The 23,286-nt window shown below is 32.2% G+C and overlaps 1 protein-coding gene across 1 annotated transcript in view; it reads right to left on the bottom strand.

The window, feature by feature from the left end:
• The window catches only part of LOC132750587 (uncharacterized), a 37,896-nt gene that overhangs the window by 4,303 nt on the left and 10,307 nt on the right, over positions 1-23,286 (bottom strand). Inside the window, exons 4-13 of the mRNA XM_060740594.1 lie at positions 22,252-22,351; positions 21,524-21,607; positions 14,810-14,943; positions 11,190-11,255; positions 7,129-7,215; positions 6,887-6,964; positions 3,836-3,904; positions 2,468-2,545; positions 1,543-1,623; positions 530-634 (exon numbers count right to left, since the gene is read on the bottom strand). Of these exons, the coding sequence (XP_060596577.1) occupies positions 530-634; positions 1,543-1,623; positions 2,468-2,545; positions 3,836-3,904; positions 6,887-6,964; positions 7,129-7,215; positions 11,190-11,255; positions 14,810-14,943; positions 21,524-21,607; positions 22,252-22,351 (882 nt within the window). The remainder of the gene's footprint in view (positions 1-529; positions 635-1,542; positions 1,624-2,467; positions 2,546-3,835; positions 3,905-6,886; positions 6,965-7,128; positions 7,216-11,189; positions 11,256-14,809; positions 14,944-21,523; positions 21,608-22,251; positions 22,352-23,286) is intronic.

The following is a 23,286-nucleotide window of genomic DNA, read 5'->3' as shown; positions in this document are numbered from 1 at the left end:
TAACTTAACCCCCGTTTACTCGATAAGCATAATGTCACTATAAGAAACACATATTAACTGTGAATATCCCGTTGAATACCAGATGTGAAAGCCAATTTTGCAAATCCAAGGCAACGAGTCGGTGTGTAAACGAACCATACTGTATAGTTAGAATAAATAGACTTACGCTCTAACTAATCAACATAATGCTCGTTTCCGTCAAAGATTTGTATATATTTCAAATTGTTATGGTATCAAACCCATGGTTTCTTTTCAAAATCATCAATACATCTGTTCATGAACGGTGGTGGTTTACACCTTAGAAAAACTCACATTTAGAAATGAAAAAGGCTCTTAACCAATATATTTTAAAGCAGACAATACATTCTTAAGATAGTTATAATTTAAAGTATTCAAGTAGAATTCATACGGGACCATGCAAAGATAAGCAAAAAACTTGATATACCACAAACATAACAAGAATGTTTTGCTGAACGGTCTATTATCGAAATATTAAAATCACTGATAAATATCTATAGAAACTATTTACGGCTATTATTTGACTTTCCTCATAGCGGCGGCCCTTTTGACCTTTCTTGTTTTTCATATTGTTCTTTTTTGTCCTTCTCGTCTGATATTGTTCCTGTTGCGGTCCCTAGAATATTCATTTTACACTGTTAAAATTTCTAGTTAACACATACGTATTAACAGCTGAGAAGTATTTTTATATGAAAAATATATAATATCCTACAGTGGCCCTTAATCGCCCACTCAAACATTATGTGAACTTAAACATTTTTACTTGTTTGTGAATATTACCGTCTAAGGACAATTGTTATTGTGTTTTGATAACGTTTGTTGAGTTGTTTACAAGATGGTGACTGATATTTAAAGCTCGTTTTCTTTTCAGCCAAACTGGAAATTTGGAAATAGTTTAATTAATTTGTTATCATGTCAAAGTTTCAAGTTATCTGAATGTTGCGATTTAAAACAACAACATATTGTGGTGAAACCAGTAATTTTGCTTGAAAATGTCGTCAACCTAGAGGCGGGAAGTCCATAAAATCTTTTAGTTTTGTCAGTTTGTCGTAAAAAAATCAGAATAAACTCTAAAGATGATTAATTCAACCAAAAGAAAATATCAATTGAACAGGAAACATTTTTTAAAAATTAAAATGCCGGTTTTCTGAACATAAGGTCGTGTTAGAAAGGCAAAATATGGCGTGACAAAACACTGCACAGATGACTGACGATCATTTAAGGCAACAAACATCGGAAACCGACAAGCAATTCGGAAAATTGATGTCATTAAAAGCATAGTTGTAGTTGTCCTTAAAAAGCAAAAGGGTTAGCATTAGAGAGTTGACCCTTCCCACTATGTCTCAATAATAGTAAAAAGATGTGCATAAATTATGTTGTATTCGAAATACAATAAATGTTACTTATTAAAAATCAATATGATATAATTTGAAAAATAGAATTTGATTACAAAAAAAAACAAATACTGACAAAACTCAAACAAGAGGGCTGCACAAGTACAATAACAAAGTAACTCAACAATACCTTATTTAACCATTTGTCATTGCCATACAAATATTCTGTCTTGTCTTCATTCTCTTTCTTATCATTTGTCTTCCAATTAACCTTTAAATAGCACATAGAAAATATGGTATTATACTTCTTTTAAAAATGACTTTATCTTAATTAACATAGTTGTGTCAATCTAAGTTTTGGCGGAAAAATTATAGCGGTTATAGCAAAAGTCAAGCACCATTCAACATTTGACCTTCAATGTCAATGACATTGATGAGTAAATGTCAAAATCAAAGAAGTCTACCTAGAGGTTTTGTCTAAAGTATCATCGTGTCCAAGTATGAAGACACTCAATTCATAAATTAAATAATAAAGTTATTGTCAATTATAGCAAAGACATAAATGTCATTTATGAGTTTATGTCTAGTTTAGTAAACTTGAAGGTCTTGATCAAACGATTGTTTCGTCGAAGTCTGAAGTCCAGCCATTTTGAAATATAAAAATACGACAAAGTTTTCGGATGGCTATGGCAACGGAAACATCAACGATAACATAACAGTAACAATAGCTCTTTTTTTTTCTTCGAAAGAGTCGAGCTAAGAAAATGAATTTTAAAGTAAACTGGTTGAAAACTTTCACAACGTCTACTTTCATGCTACAAGTACAGTAAGTAACAAGGTAGATTTGGTTCAAATCAATTTTACTCATTTGACAAGCAATAGGGACGACACAATTGTTTAGATCAATCAAGTGATATTTATATTGTTTCGGGAAATAAAATGAAAGAGCCTATTTCAAATATTATTAAATCTTTTCACATAACGTTTATTGTTAAAAATTATATAGTTCTTCATAAATATGCCTGAAGTCCTTATCTTTGAAGTGAAGCTCGAACATTGAACATTATTCAGTTAATCATGTAAATTCCTAATAAATAAAAACCTTTGAAATATACCTCAGATTTTGAATGTTCCGATGAATCTATACTTGTCTTGTAATCAGTAGTTTCCTTCTCATAAGTATCCCAACTTCCCTTTAAGTATCACAAATAAAGAAATGCTATGTAAAGTAACTTCTTTTGTTAAAATATATAATCTGTTCAAGCCTATTTCAAATGTTATCAAATGTTTTCACACATAACGTTTATTGCTAATCTTTGATATAAAAATTATATAGTTCTTCATAAACAAGCAATTATCATAGCATTGCAAGCAATCCATAACTCCCCTACCGGTTAGAACCCCAGCAACATTCTGATGGGCCATTGGCCATTCAATTTTACCAGTGAATGAATGACATAAATGAACTTAAATCTTTTGAGTTCTAAGTTTGTCTATATCACAGTAATGTGTTAAGTTTCCTTGCCTAGTAAGGAAATTATGTTTATACAACCTTGTCATATTATTACGATGTGGGATTTTAAAGTAAATCCTATAAGGAATGAAGAAGTTGGAGTGAAACATACCAATTTCTCGAAAAAAAATCTAAGTTCAAGGGGGACATTATTCTGGAAATAGTCTTGCTAGAGTATTTAACCTTCTCAAAAATGTTGAGTGATAATAAGAAACATATATATGAGGTTTGAAGTAGAAACATTAGGAAATAAAGAAGTTATTTAAAAAAGACAACATTTTTTTTCATAAAAAATCTAAGTTCAAGGGAGGTAATACTGATAATTTTTGTTCTAGAGATGTAAACCTTGTCACATATGATGTGGTTGATGACCAGAAACTTATATTTAAAGTTTGAAGTAAACACCTTAAGAAATAAAGAACTTATAGTGAAAAAGCTGAAAAATTTAAATAAAAAATCTTGAAATTCAGGCTATTTGTTGCCATAGCAACCAGAATTTTCAACATAGGAAGAAAAGAAAAAGATGTGCATAATTTCCATACAGCCATCTATCCATATATCAAGTTTCATAAAAGTATTCTCAGTACTTTTTGCGTTATTGCGGGATCCAGTTTTGTGGACGAACGGACTGACGGACTGACAAACGGACGGACAGACGGACGGAGGGTAAACCTAAAGTCCCCTCCGGTTAAACCGGTAGGGGACTATTTAGCATGAAACCCTTATCTTTAACTTGAAGCTCGAAACATTTAGCATTATTCAGTTAATAATGTAATATATCTAATCATCTTTGAATGTAAAAATTCGATGAATCTACACTTTTCTTGTCATCAATTGTTTCCTTCTCATAAGTATTCCAATATGCCTTTAAGTATCACAAAAAAGATTTTTTAAGTAATGTTACTTCTTTTGTTGAATTTAATTGAAACACTCCTAACATATAAAACAAACCTTTTTGATATAATTATACCTTAGACCTTGAATGACCCAATGCATCTCCACTCATCTTGATTATCTGGCCTACATTCTTCAAAGAAACCTTCAAATAACATATAGAAAGAAAAATTATGTTATGTAACTTCATTTTATATATAAAACAAGTATATACAAATTGCATTGATAAAAAAGATGAACATTACAAGATGAAACTAAAGCTCCCCTGCCGGATTTGTGCTTTACCATAACAGTCGTTGTATTTAAGTAAAAACATTTCAGTTCTATAATAAAAGTGATTCAATGGCACATAAATAGTTAACAAGAGCCACCGCCGGGCGGGGGCAACGCTCGACTTTTTACTTTCTCTAAAAGCAAACAAAGAAATGTTTGAACAAAATCTTAACGTTTCCTTTTTATAAAATTAATCAAGTTTTGTCACATTAGTTTTGTCTATATATTTTGTATATATAGATACATGTATATTAACTTATATATATATAAATAGAGACACGCAATTCTATAAATAGAAAATTCTATAAATAGAAACACACAATTCTATAAATAGAAAATTCTATAAATAGATACACGTGGTGGAGACACGTGGTGGAGACACATGGTGGAGACGCGTGGTGAAGTCACGTGCTGAAGTCACGTGGTGAAGTCACATGGTGGAGTCACGTGGTGGAGTCACGTGGTTTGGGTCACGTGGTGGGGGTCACGTGGTGGTATCACGTGGTTTGAGTCACGTGGCGGAGTCACGTGGTGGAGTCACGTTGTGAAGTCACGTGGTGGAGTCACGCGGTGGAGTCAAGTGGTGGAGTCACGTGGTGGTGTCACGTGGTGGTGTCACATGGTGAAGTCACGATAAACAACAAGGTCTTGTCCTTAAGTATGTTCTGTTATAATATGAAGTTGATCCCTTCAATAATAGCAAAGTTACAGCCAGTTACAGCCAAAACAATGACAATTTCAATAATTTGAACTTCAAAGTCAAGGTCATTAATGAGTGAAGGTCAAGGTCTGTCGGGTTATTTTTAAGGGTTATCCTTGAAGATTATTATGTTCAAGTTTGAAGACAATCCATTCAAAAATAACAAAGTTACAGCCAATAACAGCATGAACATGCAAAATTTGGACTTTTAACCTTGAAGGTCAAGGTCATTTATGGATGAAGGTCAAGGTTAGTGTGGTCTACTGAAAGGTCTTGTCCCAAGGGTTGTTGTGGCCAAGTATGAAGAAAATATACTAAGAAATAAAAAAGTTATGATCCAGGTACAAGTTTGCGGACGGCAACGGCAACGCCGCCGCGACTATAACAATACGTCTACTTTTTTTTCAAAAAAAAAAAGTCGAGCTAAAATATGATCACATGGCAGATACATTACAAAATACTGGTGGGAAAGGAAAACGTCAGAACATACATATTTACAATATCAATTAAGAACTTTTTAAAATAAACATCTTTTATTTAATATTATGACGTAAAATCAACCTATATAACATATTCAGTTAAAGGCGATGCACCCTTTAATTTGTTTAACTGTATCTTTCAAAAAAATCAAACAGATCTACCTAAAGGTTTTTAAAGGATTGTGGTGTCCAAGAATGAAGACAATCCATTCTTAAGTAACAAAGTTATTGCCAATTATAGCAAAAAACAAAGCAAAATTCAAATTTGACCTTGAAGGTCAAGTTAAGTCAGGTCAACTTGAGTGTCTTGTCTAAAGGATTGTTCCGTCAAAGTATGAAGTTTATTCACTGGGAAATAAAAAATAATATGACCAACGTTAAGTTTTTCGGACGGCAATGGCAACGACAACGACTACATGACTGTAGCAACAACCTTTTTTGTTCGAAAGAATAACTTAAATAGTGAAGTGTATGTAAACTTTTAAAGCATTTCATTCCAACACGTTTTGAGTAAGGGCTAGGAGTACAGTAACAAAGTAGCTTTTTCTTCTTTGTCAGTGACAAACATTTTGCAAGTGCAACAGATCATTCATATTGTTGTAGAAAACACGCAAAATGTATTCGTATATGATGTCTTGTCCCAAGGAATGTGGTGCCTAAGGTTGAAGACAACCCAGTCATTACTTATAAAGTTATAGCCAATTCAATCTTCTGTAAAACATTGTCCGTCCGTAAGGTAGATGAGTATGAGTATGAGTATGAGGACAAACCATTCATAAATTACAAAGTAATAGCCTTATAGCAAAGATCAAGCTAAAGTCAATTATTTGACATTCAATACCAATGTCATTGATGAGTGAAGATCATAATCAAACAGGTCTACCTAAAGTTTTTTTTAAAGGATTGTGGTGTCCAAGAATGAAAACAATCCATTCTTAAGTAACAAAGTTATTGCCAATTATAGCAAAAAATCAAGCAAAATTCAACATTTGACCTTGAAGGTCAAGTTAAGTCAGGTCAACTTGAGGGTCTTGTCTTAAGGATTGTTCCGTCAAAGTATGAAGTTTATTCACTGGGAAATAAAAATAATATGACCAACGTTAAGTTTTTCGGACGGCAACGACTACATGACTGTAGCAACAACCTTTTTATGTTCGAAAGAATAACTTAAATAGTGAAGTGTATGTAAAATTTTAAAGCATTTCATTCCCACACGTTTTAAGTAAGGGCTAGGAGTACAGTAACAAAGTAGCTTTTTCCTCTTTGTCAGTGACAAACATTTTGCAAGTGCAACAGATCATTCATATTGTTGAAGAAAACACGCAAAATGTCTTCGTATATTATTACCTGTATTAATTAATGATCCTCGATCGCCTAAAATATGTACCATTTACTTCAAGTGAATATACTCATGTGACAAGTTAAAGAGACGATTAAAATATTTAGACCAAGCAAGAAATATTTACATCGTTTCAGGAAATAGAATAAACAGCCCATTTCAAATGTTATCTAATGTTTTCACACATAACGTTTATTGCTTATCTTTGATATTAAAAATTCTATAGTTCTTCATAAATTAGCCTGAAACCCTTATCTTTAACGTGAAGCTCGAAAGATTTAGCATTATTCAGTTAATAATGTAAATATCTAAGAAATAAAAGCCGTTTAAATATACCTCAGATTTTGAATGTTCCGATGAATCTACACTTTTCTTGTAATCAGTAGTTTCCTTCTCATAAGTATCCCAATTTCCCTTTAAGTATCACAAATAAAGAAATGTTATGTAATGTAACTTCTTTTGTTAAAATTACATAATCTTTGTATTTTTTAATAAAGGGATTTACAGAAGAGATAGTAATTTTTACTTTAATGAAGCACTCCTTACATATAAAACAAACCTTTTTGATATAATTATACCTTAGACTTTGAATGACCCCATGCATCTCCACTTATCTTACTTATCTGGGATATATTCTCTGCCTTATCAAATGCTTTCCTAGTAACCTTCAAAGAACACATAGAAAGAAAAAATATGTTATATAACTACATTTTACATATGAAACAAGTATATCAAAATTGCTTTGATGAAAAAGATGAACATTAAAAGATATCATGAAGAAAGCTTCCCTGTCGGATGCTTGTTTTACCTTTACAGCTGTTTAAATAAAAACTGTTATTTGTGTAAAGAATAATTTCAGTTCTATAATAAAATTGATGAATGGCACATAAATAGTTAAAAACATAATCACATTGCAGATTAATTTCACAATACTGGTGGAAAAGGAAAACGTCAAAACATACATATTTACAATATCGATTAAGAACATTTTAAAATAAATATTTTGATTATTATCTTATCATGAATTTTTTATGACAGATGCAGTTAAAGGCATGGCATCCAACAATTTGTTTCAAGAAATTGCAACAACCGTATCTTCTTTGAGGTCTTGACCAAAGGATGGTTGTGCCTATGTTAAAGACAATCCATTTATTATATTTTAAGTTAAAACCAATTATAGAAAACAAAAATATGAATTTACAATGATTTAAAAAGGGTCGGTAAGGTAGTTATGCTACAGTATGAGGACAAACCATTCATAAATTACAAAGTTATAGCCTTATTGGATAGCAGCAGCAATGGCAACAGCAACGTCAACAACAACAACATGATTGTAGCAATAGCTCTTTTTTCTTAAAATGGGGTTATGAAAAATTACTATAATAGTGATCTGAATGTAAATTTTCAAAGTATTTCATTCACATACGTTTTCTTTCACGCTACGAGTACAGTAACAAAGTAGCGTTTTCCATGTCAGTGACATGCAAATAACGTTTTCACATGTCAGTGACATGTAAACATTTTGCAAGTGAAATAAATTTAATTATATTGTTGAAGAAACCACGCAAAATGTCTTCGTGTAATATAAACTGTATCGATGATCCTCGATCTCATAAAAATATGTACCATTTGCTTTAAGTAAATATACCGATATATGAATTTATAGATACGTTTAGTTTATTAATAAGCAAGTGATTTTTACATTGATAAAGGAAGTTCGTCAAACATTATTAAATGTTTTGAAATTTCACTAATTAAACAAGGCAGTCTGAAGGACAGCTAAATCCACCTCTGCAGCGGACATGAATGTGTACTAATTGACCTTTAACCAACCATGACCGTGATGCTGTACCATGCATGTCTTAAGCACATAGTCTCATGATGGTGTTTATTTGTGCCAAAATCTAAAATCTTCCATAAAGTCAAAACCGTTATATGGAGAAAATATAACCTTGATCATGGAGGTAGCAACCTGGATGTAGCTTGGGGGTAGCAAACTGGATGTTGTGCTTGTGTCATGGTGGGGATCATTTGTGTCAAGTAATTAAAAAGATCTTTGAATTATCAATAAGTTATAGAGCGGACATGAAAACTAGATGTTTTAACATTGGATCTTTGAGTGTGACCTTGGCCTTGGGGTAGCAACCCAATCATTGCGCTCTGAACATCTTCTCATATTGGTGATCACTTTTGCTAAGTTATTTAAAAAAAATAATCAGTGGAGTAGACACAAAATGTAGACATTTTAACACATGACCGTTAAGCGTGACCTTGACCTTAGGATAGCAGCCAAATTATTGCACTCTGCAAATTGTCTCGTTATGGTGATCACTTGTGCCAGAGACGAAAGTGTTACAGACGGACATTAGGACGGACGGACGGACTGACACACGGATGTCATTCTTATAATCCCTTATCCGCAGATTAATGAATATGTAGCGTGTAATGTGATGTGTAGCAATAGATACTGAGCTTTATTCTGTTATTTACTGGCTCAAAAGGATGCGCTGGCCAGATATGTCACTCTGAACACATTTTATTTTTCTTTAACCTGTATGCATTTTCAGTGTTTCTTTTACCTTACAATTGTTGAAGTAAAAACTTATATTTTGCTTATGAACCTATCAAGTCTAGAATAAATCAATCTCATCATCAAATCAGATCATCGTATTCCCTCCGTAACTCTTCGTCTAATTGGCGAAGGGTAGTGGAGCGACAATTAAGATATGATTTTAATATGAGATTGAGAATAATTTGACGTATTGACTTATTGAAAGGTAATAAAACTACAGATCGATTTCAAAATATTGATGATACACGTCAGAAAATACATATTAATAATTTTTTGAATGAACAAGTTGGTGATGTTTTTATCATGAAGTTAACTCGTTTCAACAAATAACGCTTAAAGATTTCGAAATCACATTTATAGCACATAAAGCAGAGACATCCGAAAATTTGTTTCATGAGAGGGAAAAAACTGCAATAGAGAACTGATTGTAAAAATTAAAAGTATTTCAATCACATACATTTTCTTTCATATAAAGAGTAAGGGCTAGGCGTACAATAGCAATAGTAGCTTTACGTAACCAACAAGTACACTATTTTAGCCATTGTCAGTGACATTCAAACATTTTGCAAGTGCAAAAAATCCATTCTTTCTTGAAATCCGGTAAAATGTCTTTGTCCAATATAAATATCCCTTGCTTGAAGTGATATACCAATATGTCAATTTATAGAGACGATTACAAATTTTAAGAAAGTGATATTTTCATTTTTTAGGAAATTAACAAATTATTGAATGTTTTCACACATAATCGGTTATTGCTTGCCATTCACGTGTAGCTATATATACTGAGATTTGTTCTGTCAATCAAGTATACATTCCTTAAATATAAAACTTTTTAATGTATACCACATATCTTGAATTTCCCCATGCATCTCCACTCTCTTTGTCTACATTCTCTTCCTTATAATTAACCTTTCAATAGCGCACGAAAAGAATATAACGTCTTTGAAATAAGCTTAACATAGCACATAGAAAGAAATATTATTTAAAATAACTTCTTTTTTAATAATCACATAAATATTGCATATAGAAAAGATTAACATAAGCCCTGAAATAGCTCACCTGTATATAGACCCCTGGGCCAAGGCCAATTTTAAACCAGGGGCTTTTATTTGAACAAACTTGGTAGACACCCACTAGAAGATGTTTCATGCTTAATATTTAATCTCTAGCTCTTTCGGTTTTCTAAAAGAAGATATTTTAATTTTTTTCTTTCAGTTGCCATAGCAACCAGAGTTCTGCTTGGAATTAAATTATTTGAACAAGTCTTAAAGTTGACTACGAAAGACACATTCCTGTGAAGTTTGGATGGAATTGGCTTAGCAGTTTATAAGGAGATGTCGTTTAAAGTAAAGGTTTACGGACGGACGGACGGACGCCGGACGAAAAGTGATCACAAAAGCTCACCATGTCACTTTGTGACAGGTAAGCTAATAAAAACAAATGTTCCGCTGCTTGAGTGCAATACCTCAAAGTTCATTCTTTGAAACTGATTTTGAAGACGTGCTGGTCAGATATGTCACCCTGCAGATATTTTATGTTTCTTTATAAATGAAGGTGATTATATAGAGGATATTGAATGAGTGTAAGTTCCATATTGAATTTATTGCACGAGTTGAATAAAATTATATTATGCGAGACTCTGGCGAGCATAATATTATTTTATTTAACGAGTGCAATAAATTCAGTAATGAACTAAAACGAATTTAATATTCTATTTATCACATACCCAAAATAAAGACCGTTTAAAATGAAATAAAAGTCATTTTTCATTGACGCGCCTATAGTATAACGCTAACATTTAGCGCTCTTTACACTATGTTTGTATAACGCTAATGACGTCACGTCAAAATATATGCACGACCGTGCAATACCATATTTACGGAGTCGCAAAATCGGCACGGGTGTGTGATAAATAATTTTCTTTCATTGCATTTTGGATTTTTGTTTTAACATTGTTGATAAACAGCCAATTTCAAATATTATTTTATGTTTTCATTAATTAAATGTGTAGCGTTTACCTTTCACGCGTGAGTACATTCCTAACATACAAAACATGTTCATATATACCGGATATATCGAATGTCCCCATGCACCTCCACTCTTTTTTTCTTCTTTCTCTTTCTTATTATCAAGCTTTAAATAGAACATAGAAAGAAATATTAGGATACGTAACTTCTTTTTTATTAAACACATACACATAGCATTTTAACTTAGAAATATTAACATAAGAACATAAAAGAAATGCCTCACTACCAAAATGAAATGTCTTAAAGTTTACTCCTTATTAACTGACTTTAAAAGATGTGCTGATCAGATATGTCACTCTGAACATATTTTAATTTTCTTTATGAATGATTTACCTTTATGCAGTTTGAATGTTTATTTTAACATTACAGTGTTGAAATAATTGCGATTTTTAAATGCAACAGATCCATTCTTCTATGTTGAAACCCCGTAAATTGACTTAATATCAAGTGTTTCGATGTTACTCGATCTAAAACTAATAACTTATCCATTGCTTGAAGTGATATACCAATTTGTAAACTTATAGAAACGATAACAAAAATTTTAAGGCAGTGACATTTACATTATGTCAGGAACGTAATGAACAACTCATTACAAATGTTATTAAATGTTTTCACAAGTAACCGTTTATTGCTCACCTTTCACGTGAAGCTATAAATTGTTAATCAAGTATACATTCCTAAGATATAAAACCTTTTAATAAATACCGCATATCTAGAATTTCTCTGTGCATCTCCACTCTTCTTGTTTACATTCTCTTCCTTATAATCAGTCTTTGGAATACGCTTTCAATAGCACATTGAAAGAAATATTACGTCTTTGATAAGCTTTAGATAATGCTTAGAAAGAAATATTATGCAGTGTAAATTCTTTTTATATTAATCACATAATCGTTACATATAGAAAAGATTTATATATGATAAGATAAAAATACATGTTTCGGTGTTTAAAATCCGAATTCAAATAACAAAGTTATGGGCCGGACACGAATTGGGACGTACGTACGGACGGACTGACGGACGGACAACCCGACGACTATATGCACCCCCGAAATTTTTCGGGGAGCATAATAAATGCAGAATAAATGACCACTAGAGAAGGATTAATTTTGACTGGACAATTTTTTTTATAACTTTTATAACTTTTTTGAATGAAAACACAAAATGTCACATTCAAAACATGTAAGGTGTGGATATTTGAAGTTTACAGTTTGGGACAACAAATTTTTTATACATTCTGATGGTAACATAAATGTACCATAAAAAAGACAATAGGACATTGCAAAAAATATGAAAAGTAGGCCAGTTGATATCCAAATTCAATTCAGCATCCCCTAGTCCAAATTTCAAGTCTGTATGTCAAAAAAGCACAAGAATGAAGGTCAAATTACATCAAAAATATCAAAAGTAGGTCAGCTGATATCAAAATTCATTTCGGCATCAGAAATATTTACAAACCTGGTCCAAATTTAAAATCTGAATGTCGAAATACAAGAAAGTAGGTCAAATGGTGTCAATAATACCTACAGTATCAAAATTGAATTCAACATCAAAAATTACACAAATTGCACCCCTAGTCCAAATTAAGTCTTTACATAAAAGACAAAAAAAGTAGGTAAAGCGATATCAAATATATCAAAAGTAGGCCAGTTCATATCAAAATTCAATTCAGGATCAGAAATTAAACCCCTTGTCCAAATTTCCAGCAGGTACATCAAAAAACAACAAACTAGGTCAAACAATATCGAATAATAATATCAAAAGTAGTCAGTTGATATCTTAATTCAATTCGCATCAGAAATAACATTCCTGGTCCAAATTTCAAGTCTCTGTACATCATTCCAAATTTCAAGTATCTATACATCAAAAACAAGAAAGTATGTGCAATGGTTTCAAAAATATCAAAAACAGCTCAACTGATACCAAAATCAATTAAGCACACGAAACTCAGGTATGTCCCAAAATTTATTGAAATGTGCTTTCTCCAAGTTTAAATCCAATTCAACAAAAAAAATGAAAAAAATACAATTTTTAACAAAATTCAATAAAAACAAGATTGCATTTGTGAAAAATGCTATGCCACAGCATTAATAGAACACTAAATATTAATGTAGGAACACATTTTTTTTTGTTTCTATACAATGGCATCAATCACTGACCTATCTAATTGTTATTATCAGATTAGTGGTTATATCTATTGTTACTCAAATAAAAGATCAGAGTAGGAATCTATCAATGCAGTTGAGTCTAGTGAATTTGGTGGTGAAAGTCATATTTCACATGGCCTAAATTCCATGACTGTACATCAAAGGACAACACAGTATACTAAGTCAAAATCTAGGCCAGCTGATATCAAATTTCACTTTACATCTTAATCTGTGCACATGGTTCAAATTTCATAGCTGCACATTAAAGGACAAGAAAGTAGGTCACATCATCAAAATCTAATTCACCTGATATCAAAGTTCAATTTTACAACTAAAACTGTGCACATAGTTCAAATTTCATGGCTGTACATCAAAGGACATTAGAAAGTAGGTCACTGTCCCCTTGGGCAAGGCAAAATTTTGACCCAAGGGTTTAATTCAAACAATCTTGATACAGGTTCACCAAACAACATTTCATGTCAAATTTCTAAGCTGTAGTTTTCTCCAATTCAGAAAACATTTGTTTTAGTTTCATATAGATGATATTATATACAAAATATCAAAGCTCTAAGCCTTGCACCTTCAGACAAGAAGATTTTTAATTTTTTACTATATGACATAGCGACTGAAAATCAATGACCCCCGGGGCAGGGCCAAGTTTTAAGTTTTTACTATATACATAAAGAAAACCTATGACCCCGGGGCGGGGCTAAATTTGACGCTAGAGCCAAGAAGATTTTTAAAGTTCACTATAAAATCTATATAACACACAAACACACACACACAGGTGAAGCGCTATATGCCACCGCATCGCAGATTCTGCGGTGGCATAAAAATATCACAACTTTCGTGTGTCCTTATTACAATAATTATGTATTTGTTGGTAAAGGTCATATGCCACTTTACTGGTGGAGGAAAGACCTCAGATGCCCCTCTGTGCATTACTTCAGGTACAAGCAGACACACAAGTAGAATCACCAGCCTAACATAACCTGAAAGGCTTTGAACCAACAGTGTTGAGGAGCAAGTGATTTAAAGTAGCCAAACAACGTAAACCACTCAGCCACAGAGGCCTCTTCCTAAAAGCAATATAGGTAGTTAGTCCTACTCAATCCTCTAAATTCTATATGCAGACAGAAATCTTGATGTATGACTTTAATGAAGGCCATTTTTCTAACTAATAAATAAACAAGGTCTCCATGTGCAATTCAAATTCTGAGAGATTTAAATGAGGTAAGCTGCGAGATTTCTGCAATATACATTTTCAATAACATGAAAAATTAATACCATGTTTCAGGAAAAAAAGTTACATCCTTGCTGGTTGGAGCTGGACAATATAAATCATATAAGTTCCAAGTAAATAGAAAAGGCATCACTTTCTATACAAAAGTTAAATATACTTTCTGTAGAATAAATACACATAGAACAGATGTTATAAAATGGCCTAACAATAACCTCTATCAACAATTACATGACTAAGATTATTATGATTTTTTTCGTTTGTTTGATATTTTACCTTTTGCCTGGGTGATGTTTTCCCATCTCTCCCCTCTGCAAGAAATTCCTCCAAGGTAAGAAATTCAGGTGGCGAGGCTACAAGATTGTTTGGCTTGAACCCTCCCTTATCATCACTGATAGGCTGACCCATACCTGTAACACAGTCATTCATGCATTATAAAACTTTCTTTCTTTTAACTATTTACTTGCTGGTTATGACTTTATCTACCAATGATACCAGTACAGACCAAGATCTGCCAGCATATTCAGTCTGTCTTATCATGGTCTGCACTGTTCACTATTTTGTCAGGACATATTTCTTAATATTCCCTAAATGATGACAGATGGACGAGTCCATTTAAGATATTTAGCAGAGTAAAGATCAAAAACAAATTGTCAGAAAGAAGATTTTTATGTTATTTTAAGAAATTTATTGTATTAAATCTTTTTATCATCATAAAGAATAACCTACACACAAAGCTTTTATATGTGTCAAAGTTAACATTTAAAGGAAACAACACTACAGTAAATTATGATTTTATCTATTTTTTCAAGTTGTAACATATACTGAACCAAAAAAGAAACTTTCGCAAAGTATGTGCCAGTTGTTCAAGGGTACCACTTAGATGTGCACACTTATATACATGTAGTAGCTTGTAAAACTCGTTTTGTTTGCAAAATCGGTCAGCTAATCAGCGTATAAAAGCCCGATATGTTTATTCAACGTAAAATTCGAGTTTCAAAAGGATTGAAAAACTATACTAACATATCTACATTCAAACTTGGAGAAAGTTTCTTTTTTGTTTCAGTATATATTGCTATGTACCTACACTGTACACTTGTCAAATATCCTAATATTTCTTGTATAGTAGATTACAGCTGGAATCCCCCTACCCTTACTTTACATTTTTTTTTTCATTTCAGTTTTTTGTTTGTTTTTACTGTTGAATAAATTTAAAAATCTTCTTGTAAAGACCCAAAAGGCCTAGAGCTTAGATATTTTGCATAAGGCATTGTCTGGTAGACCTCTACAAAGATTGTTCAAATTATAGCCCTGGGGGTCCAATTCGGCCCCGCCCCTGGGGTCATTGAATTTTACTATATGTACATATAGTAAAAACTTAAAATACCTTCTTGTCTGAAGGTACTAGGCTTAGAGGTTTGATATTTGGAATGTGTTATTATCTAAAGATACTCTACCAAGTTGTTCAAATTTTGCCTCTAGTGTCAAAATCAGACCCACCCCGGGGGCCATAGGCTTTCCTTATATGTATATAGTAAAAAATTAAAAATCATCTTCTCTAAATTCACAAAGGCTAGAGGTTAGTATTTTTGCATGAAACATTGCGTAGTGAACCTTTAGCAAGATTGTACAAATTATAGCCCTGGGGTCAAAATTGGCCCCGCCCCGGGGGTCATTGATTTTCAGTACGTATTGAAAATCAATGACCCCCGGTCAATAGTGATACAGATGTCTATTAGACAGTGTTAATAAAAATAAGATAATACACAAATATATTAATATTCATGTTACACATTATAAATCAAACAATACTTTATTATTTAGTCCATTTGGAATCATAGTATTTAATTTATGGATCCAAAAAGATTCTTTACATAACCGGTCCATGTTGTTATCCATAATTTCTATAGGCAAAAATGAAAAATCTGACAAGGAACACTTATCGTTTGATCCGAAATGGATCGCAACATGTGAAACTGGATTTACGTCACAATTTCTTATATCAAATCTATGTTTATTCATTCTGCATGATACATTTTGATTAGTTTGACCTTCGTATTGCTTTTTACAGCCTTTACATGTAATGAGGTAAATTATATTACGCGTAGTACAGTTAACATCATTGTGTAAATCAAAAGAACGACCTGTTATGCTGCTATTAAATTGTGAACCAACAATTATATTGTTACAATGTGAACATCTACTTCGTAACATTGGCTAGATAAAAATATACGATCAAGTAAAGTACTTCTCATAAGATAATCTCGAATGTTTTTTAGGACGTCTATATGCTAAAATAGGTTTGAACTTGGTATGTATATTTTTAACGCTTTCCTTATCAAACAAAAGTAATAGATCCCAATATTTATTTAAGATTTCACCAATATTAGGCAGAGATGCATTAAAACATACAGTAAAAGGTATTATTGAACTAGTACTTTTAACGACAGAACAAAGAGCATCATTTTGGGACATGTCTTCAATTTTAGAAAACGCTTTCTCAATAATAGATTTTTTTTATCAGCATTGTTACTGTCACTTTTAATGTTATGCACTTCACTGTCACTCAGAGCATAGTCAGACATGATCACATCCTCGACTTCTTGGGCTGTACTCTGGCATGGAGCACAAGAATCACTATCCTTCGGAATATCATTCACTTTATCTGACATTGAGTCCACTTTGTTTGATAGTTGATGAAATTCTGAACTAAGCTTACTAAGCAGCAATGACTGTCTCTCAACACTTTGAAGTAACATCTTGTTGTCCTTAATAAGCTGGGTGTTTTGATTTACAAGGACATTCACCGTAGAAGTTGATGGAGGATTCTAATACCACTCGGGCGTAAAGCGCGTGGCGTCAATGGTGATGAAGGTTCCGTTGAAACAACAACGGGCGTGGTAGGCGTTGTTACTTCTTCAAAGCGAAAAGCACCTGTTGTCACTGGCGAAGAAGGCTATCCTGGCTGTGTATTTGGAGACACATGGTTCTCTTCTGTTGAAGGCACACTACACTCGGACGTCATATCACTTGATGACATATCACTTGACGGCATAGCCAGACGAAGTGGTTTACACATCTTTTTTTGGACATCCCCCTGTAGAAGTGACCTGAAATGAAATATACTTTTAAAATACTGCTTATACATAATGGCAATTTTTATAAGCATTTTATGTCGCGCTACGATCTCTATTGCTATTGCTGTATCTGGCTACTATGCTATTTAACATTCATGCATATAAAAAAAGTCATACGCTTTTGCGACTCCATAAAAATGGTTTTGTATGGCCGTGCATATTTATTATGAGGAGGTGAAATAGGTATATACTATAGGGCGGCAGTGACAATTGTTTTTATTTTTATAATAAATAAATAGATATTAAAACTAAATTCGTGTAATTTTATGTAACTATGTGAATGAATTTATCTTATGCTCGCTAGAGGCTTGCATTATTTAATTCTATTGAACTTGTCCAATTAATTCGCTCAATATCATTTATATACTTAACAAGAGGTTCGACTGTATGCACCCCTAGAACAATTTTATGGGATATCAAAATTAAAAGACATGGAAGAAAGAAAGAACGTTATGTAAGTGTCATGTACACACCTTTCTTTTTTTCTGTTTTCCATCATCTTCCAGCGTTGTTTTCATAGCAGCATTGCACTCGTCGCTGGTACCCGCACTCAGAACTTCTGCTGTGGATGCATCTTTTTTGGACAGGTCCCATTGAACAGTGTACATTGTACGTCTTCCCAACCGTAATCTGTTAAAAGAAGATACAATTGTTTAATATCAAAATATTTATAAAAATATAGATGCTGTAAAGGCTTATTCTCAGACAGTGTAGCTAAATTGATTTTTTCAACAAATTGTGTATCAGATTTTCATCGGACTGTTACATATATATTATAAACTGCAGTGAAACATTCACTGCCACTTGTGAAATATTTCCACTCAATGAAGAAAAAAAATCCTATATTTAATAATTCGAATAAAGATTGACGATGTGATGTGCCATCATCTATATCAGTTTCCTATGGGAAAGGGTCTTTTCATGTTTGTTTGTTTGATTGGGTTTTACGTCACATCAACACAGTATGTATCATATGGCGACGTTCCAGCTTTACTGGTCAAGTTATATCTCGGGTACCATTCCGTGCATTATTTATTTTTATTTATGATATGTTGTAATCACTGTATAACATTAATGAAGTTATAATAAAGAATAAAATATTATATGCTATTAATAACTGATTTAGCAGTATTAATCATATTTCTACTGCGCGACTTATGCAAAACGGGCTATTTTTGACGTTTTGTGTAATGCCATCTTAAATATCATGCCATTGCGTGACAAACGCAGAACGGGATATTTTCACGTTTGACGTTTTGTGTAATGCCACTTTGCGCAGATTTTCTTAAATTGCATGTCATTAGCTGTGTAATGTCACCGAACTTTGGGTGTAATGTCAAACTACTTGTAAAATACACAATTCGTGTGTCAAATTCATTCAATATAAAATGTTTGCAATCCTTATCAAAACCATTATATTTTGAGTTTTTGTCAAGTAAAATTAAGTCAAGTAAATTATAACGTCATACGTAAATAAACAGCTTGTATAAGGCGATTATAGGCAATGAAGGTGCGTAAATTTTGTGTTGCAAGGGTAGCATGACCGAAATATCGTAGATTGCAGTACATTTTTTGAAAAAGGCAGACATCTCACACACAGTATGGGAACCAGTAAAATCTTTATTTTTAAATAATAATTTTAAATATGAAATTCATGAAGTAATAGCAAAGGAACATAACATGTATTAAGTATACGTCAGACAGGTACCATGGCTGTTGAAATCGGAAGAAATTAAATAGTTGGTAAACATGAATTTAATTTGACGGCATGGATGTTGTCAAAGTGCTCCATGATGATGTATATATAATTATGTTGTATGTAAATAATTTTAAAATACAAACGTAAGTCACAGTTCAGTAATTTTTGATAAATGTGTTCGCTAGATATGTATATTTATGCTGACAAAATTTGGATGTATTGTTTAACAATACAAATGCAGCAGATGTATATGACATGTATGAACTTCCCGGACATCCCTCGTAAACATTTAATTGAATATCAGTGTTGAAATTAGCCTTATAGCCAAACTACTACAGTTATAACGCTGGAAACAGCATTGGTGGCACTTTACAAAAACAAATTGGTTTATAATCTCACAACCTTCACCTTTCTGACATTCTCTTAGACCCAAACAAATTGAGCGCCTTCTGTGCTTTGATTTTTTAATGTAAGGCAGATTCACATAAATATGAATTGTTTTCAGTTGCCGTTATAACATTAATTCAAAATATTTATTAATCTTAATTTGACAATGAAATATGGTCATAATGTCAATTTAAGTAATACATAATTCTCTTTAGCTTACCTTTTCGCCAGTGTTAAAAAAAACCTGCTGTTCTGACTTGCAATTTCTTGTCACAATCGTATCTCACTAGATAGTGAGTGTCTCTTTGACACCTGACGCAAAGCCGACATGGCTAAAAGTCCTATAATCACCAGTCTCTTATCGGCACAAACACTTTATTAAAAAACTTTTAAATCCAAGTTTATCGTTTTGAAACAAAATAACAAACACTAGTATATCCAAGTATTTCCCTTTGGACAAATAATAACAAACTTTTGAAATGCACAATTATAGAAATATACAGTCACAGATTTAAAGCAGAATGAAGGAAGGAAGATAAGAATGTTGTAATATTTAAGTGAGCTGTCTGTGACACGCAGTTCTCAAATTACTCTTACTCAAATTCTAATTATGAAAACTTATCTTTGAAACTTTAACACCTTGCTTTAATTAACATACCTGAAGACGTGAAATTGGCGAGAGAAAAAAAGACAACTAGTTATGACAACCGGTATTTAAATTACATGTGCTCACCTTTCTTTGTTTTTATATATTCTTTGAAAATGTACATTGTAACACCTGCTTAGTAATTATCAGTTTCAGTTTCAGTTTTTATTTGGCAAATCGGCATATTTTAACATACCTTAACATACCTTTGGCCAATTTAATAAATACAATTATATTAATTATCGTATTGAAATCAGAATTAAGTACAGGATTTTATTACGCATTTGAACTTGAGACAATGAAAGAAATATTTTGGTCGCAAATTTGTAACTGCATCTTTAGAAATGCCATTAAAACATAGTGTGGTTTGTGTTGAAGATTTAAAATAAATAGAACAACACAGCCATATCAATTTTATCTTTCCTTTGCAGACACACCCGAAAATAGAAATAAAAATTATAACCTAATATAATGTAATCGGACATGCTAACATGTTTTAAATAAAAACTTGTTAATCCAATTGATAAGCATATTACAAGTACCTTGTTATCGATGATGTATTTACGTCATTTTTTTAACAAACAAATATAAAAAAAATGCAAACAAGTAACGTTAACTATATGTAACATACGACATTAATTTAGTAAAAAAAAGGGAAAAACTGTAAAAAAAAATATGTAAGTACATTACTTATTAACCGATTATATTATTGATTTTCTCGGAGAAACTCCGAATTAGCGCTTTTACCCTCTCTAAAACTCCGCGATACGCGTTGCAGTTGTATTTCCGCGATTTAGGAAGTTGATTCGCGGAGAAACAGAGATTTGTCTCTCACGTCGATCGCGGAGGAAGCACAAAAAATGCACAATCCGCGCGAGCTGTACTGTATGCTCCGGACAAGCTTTAGCTTTAGCTTTTCCGGACAAGCCCACAAAAGTAACCCCTATATGTCGCCTTTTCAAGGCGACACAAAAACTGTACAACTTAAGCCTGTGATTTTATACAAGGTGAAAAATCACTGACACCAGTACAAATGTATATACATACAAAAATGCTCCATTAATAAGCCAACCAACCAGTAGAAATTCAAAACAATACTTCCAGATTACTGATATACTTACAGTTAGCTTTGGGTTGTGCCTGTGACGTTCCATAGTGACTTTTAGAGAAATCACCGCTAGACTGACCAGTCAGATTGTCATACACTAAAAACAATTAACAAACATCTCGTTTAAACCCTGAACCTCAAAAATGTTTATAATGATTTTTTAATACACTTTTTACTATATATAGTAACAAAATTGCCCATGATTTCAACTGATTATGAGTGTCACGTGAACGATTATGAGTTTGCGGCCCAGGGCTTTACCCTGAACCTGACAAATGTTTGTAAAGCTCGTCTCCTGCTTGAATTTGAATCAATAATAATATCAAGGAATTTCAATAATTAATCAAGGTGTACAATAATTGAGCTTCCGACATTCGAGTGTTGATTGTAAAACTGTTATAAGTCCTTCTTTATTTCATGTAAGTTACTGCAGTTTTATGGCGAAGGTAGTATTGAACGTCTACTAGTAAGCATTTAAATCACAAGATGGGACAGAAATTGAACCATCTACTTTTTGTTGTTTTTATTTGGGGTTGGGTTTTACATCACCCCAACACATGGTGACTTTTCTACCTCAACCTTCTGGGAAGTAGTTGGATAGCTTTCTCACAATAAAGGATTTCAAAGAACTTAGCAGAATTTGAACCCAAATCATGAGGCGTAAATACCATTAAGTTATGTACATATTTTTCATATTCAAAAGCATTTATTTCTAGTAATTATAAAAATGTTTGAACTTACTTTTATTTGTTCCATATTGTACATGTGAGCCATAGTTTTTCTGTTGGTACTTTGTGTTAGCGGAAGTGCCGGCGTGGGCAGCATTGGTTACCTGGGGCATCTATAACAATATTGGTATAGGGTTCATACATTTTACCTCAAACTTACACACTTTTTAAAAAAAAGCTATTACCACTGTTAAATGTCTTAAATTCATTTGCCCATCTTTAAGTTTAAATATAAACAGAACAGAACAGAACAGAACATATCTCTTTATTTCTTTCCCAGGGTATATGGTAATACAACATGGGGATATACTATATAAACAGATATAATATTATAAACAAACTTCCGATAGTACTTTATCAGCTGATGAATAGTGTTTTATTCAAAATAGAATGAAGATTCAGTAACATTTATAGATAAAAATGTTAATTTTGGGGGAATCCTTCAATAAAGATTTAATATGCACATTATTCATCTGATGATATAGTTCTTATCTATATAAGTATTAAATAAAAACAACAAGAGAAAAAAAAACAAAAAACAAAAAAACTAAACTTTTTTAATTGACTTATCATGGAGCAGAGACCTTAATGTTAATGTGTTCAAATCATTACTATGTTAAAACAAGAAAAGAAAGAAAAAAAAGAAAAGAAATGACCAATAGCACACTAGAGTGTTTTCATTAACATTTTTTTATGCTAGTTATCCTTTGGAAAAACATAAAAAAAAAACAAAAAACATTTCAATGTACAGTAAAACATAAACACATATTAAATAATATTCTATACATTAGACAAAATTTTGCATGTGATCAGCATGCTATATAGAGACTTTTAAGTCATAAATTATACTACATGTATTGTACTTTACAAAATTATAGAGAGAGAAAAATAAAATGAAGTGTGTTTTTTTTTAAGTAAGATTAATGATAGAGATAATTTAAATTCATATAAGTCAATATCAGCCTTTATCAAGGAGCATAAATAATAATCTTACATGTACGCCCCTGTAATCTTAAATCGTTAGCCTAAGTACATATACAATTCGCAA

This window comes from Ruditapes philippinarum, unplaced genomic scaffold (assembly GCF_026571515.1).
Source record: "Ruditapes philippinarum isolate M1 unplaced genomic scaffold, ASM2657151v2 ctg2143_1_1_1_1, whole genome shotgun sequence".
In the NCBI taxonomy this organism is placed as follows: Eukaryota; Metazoa; Mollusca; class Bivalvia; order Venerida; family Veneridae; genus Ruditapes; species Ruditapes philippinarum.
This window is presented reverse-complemented; position numbering and strand designations above follow the sequence as displayed.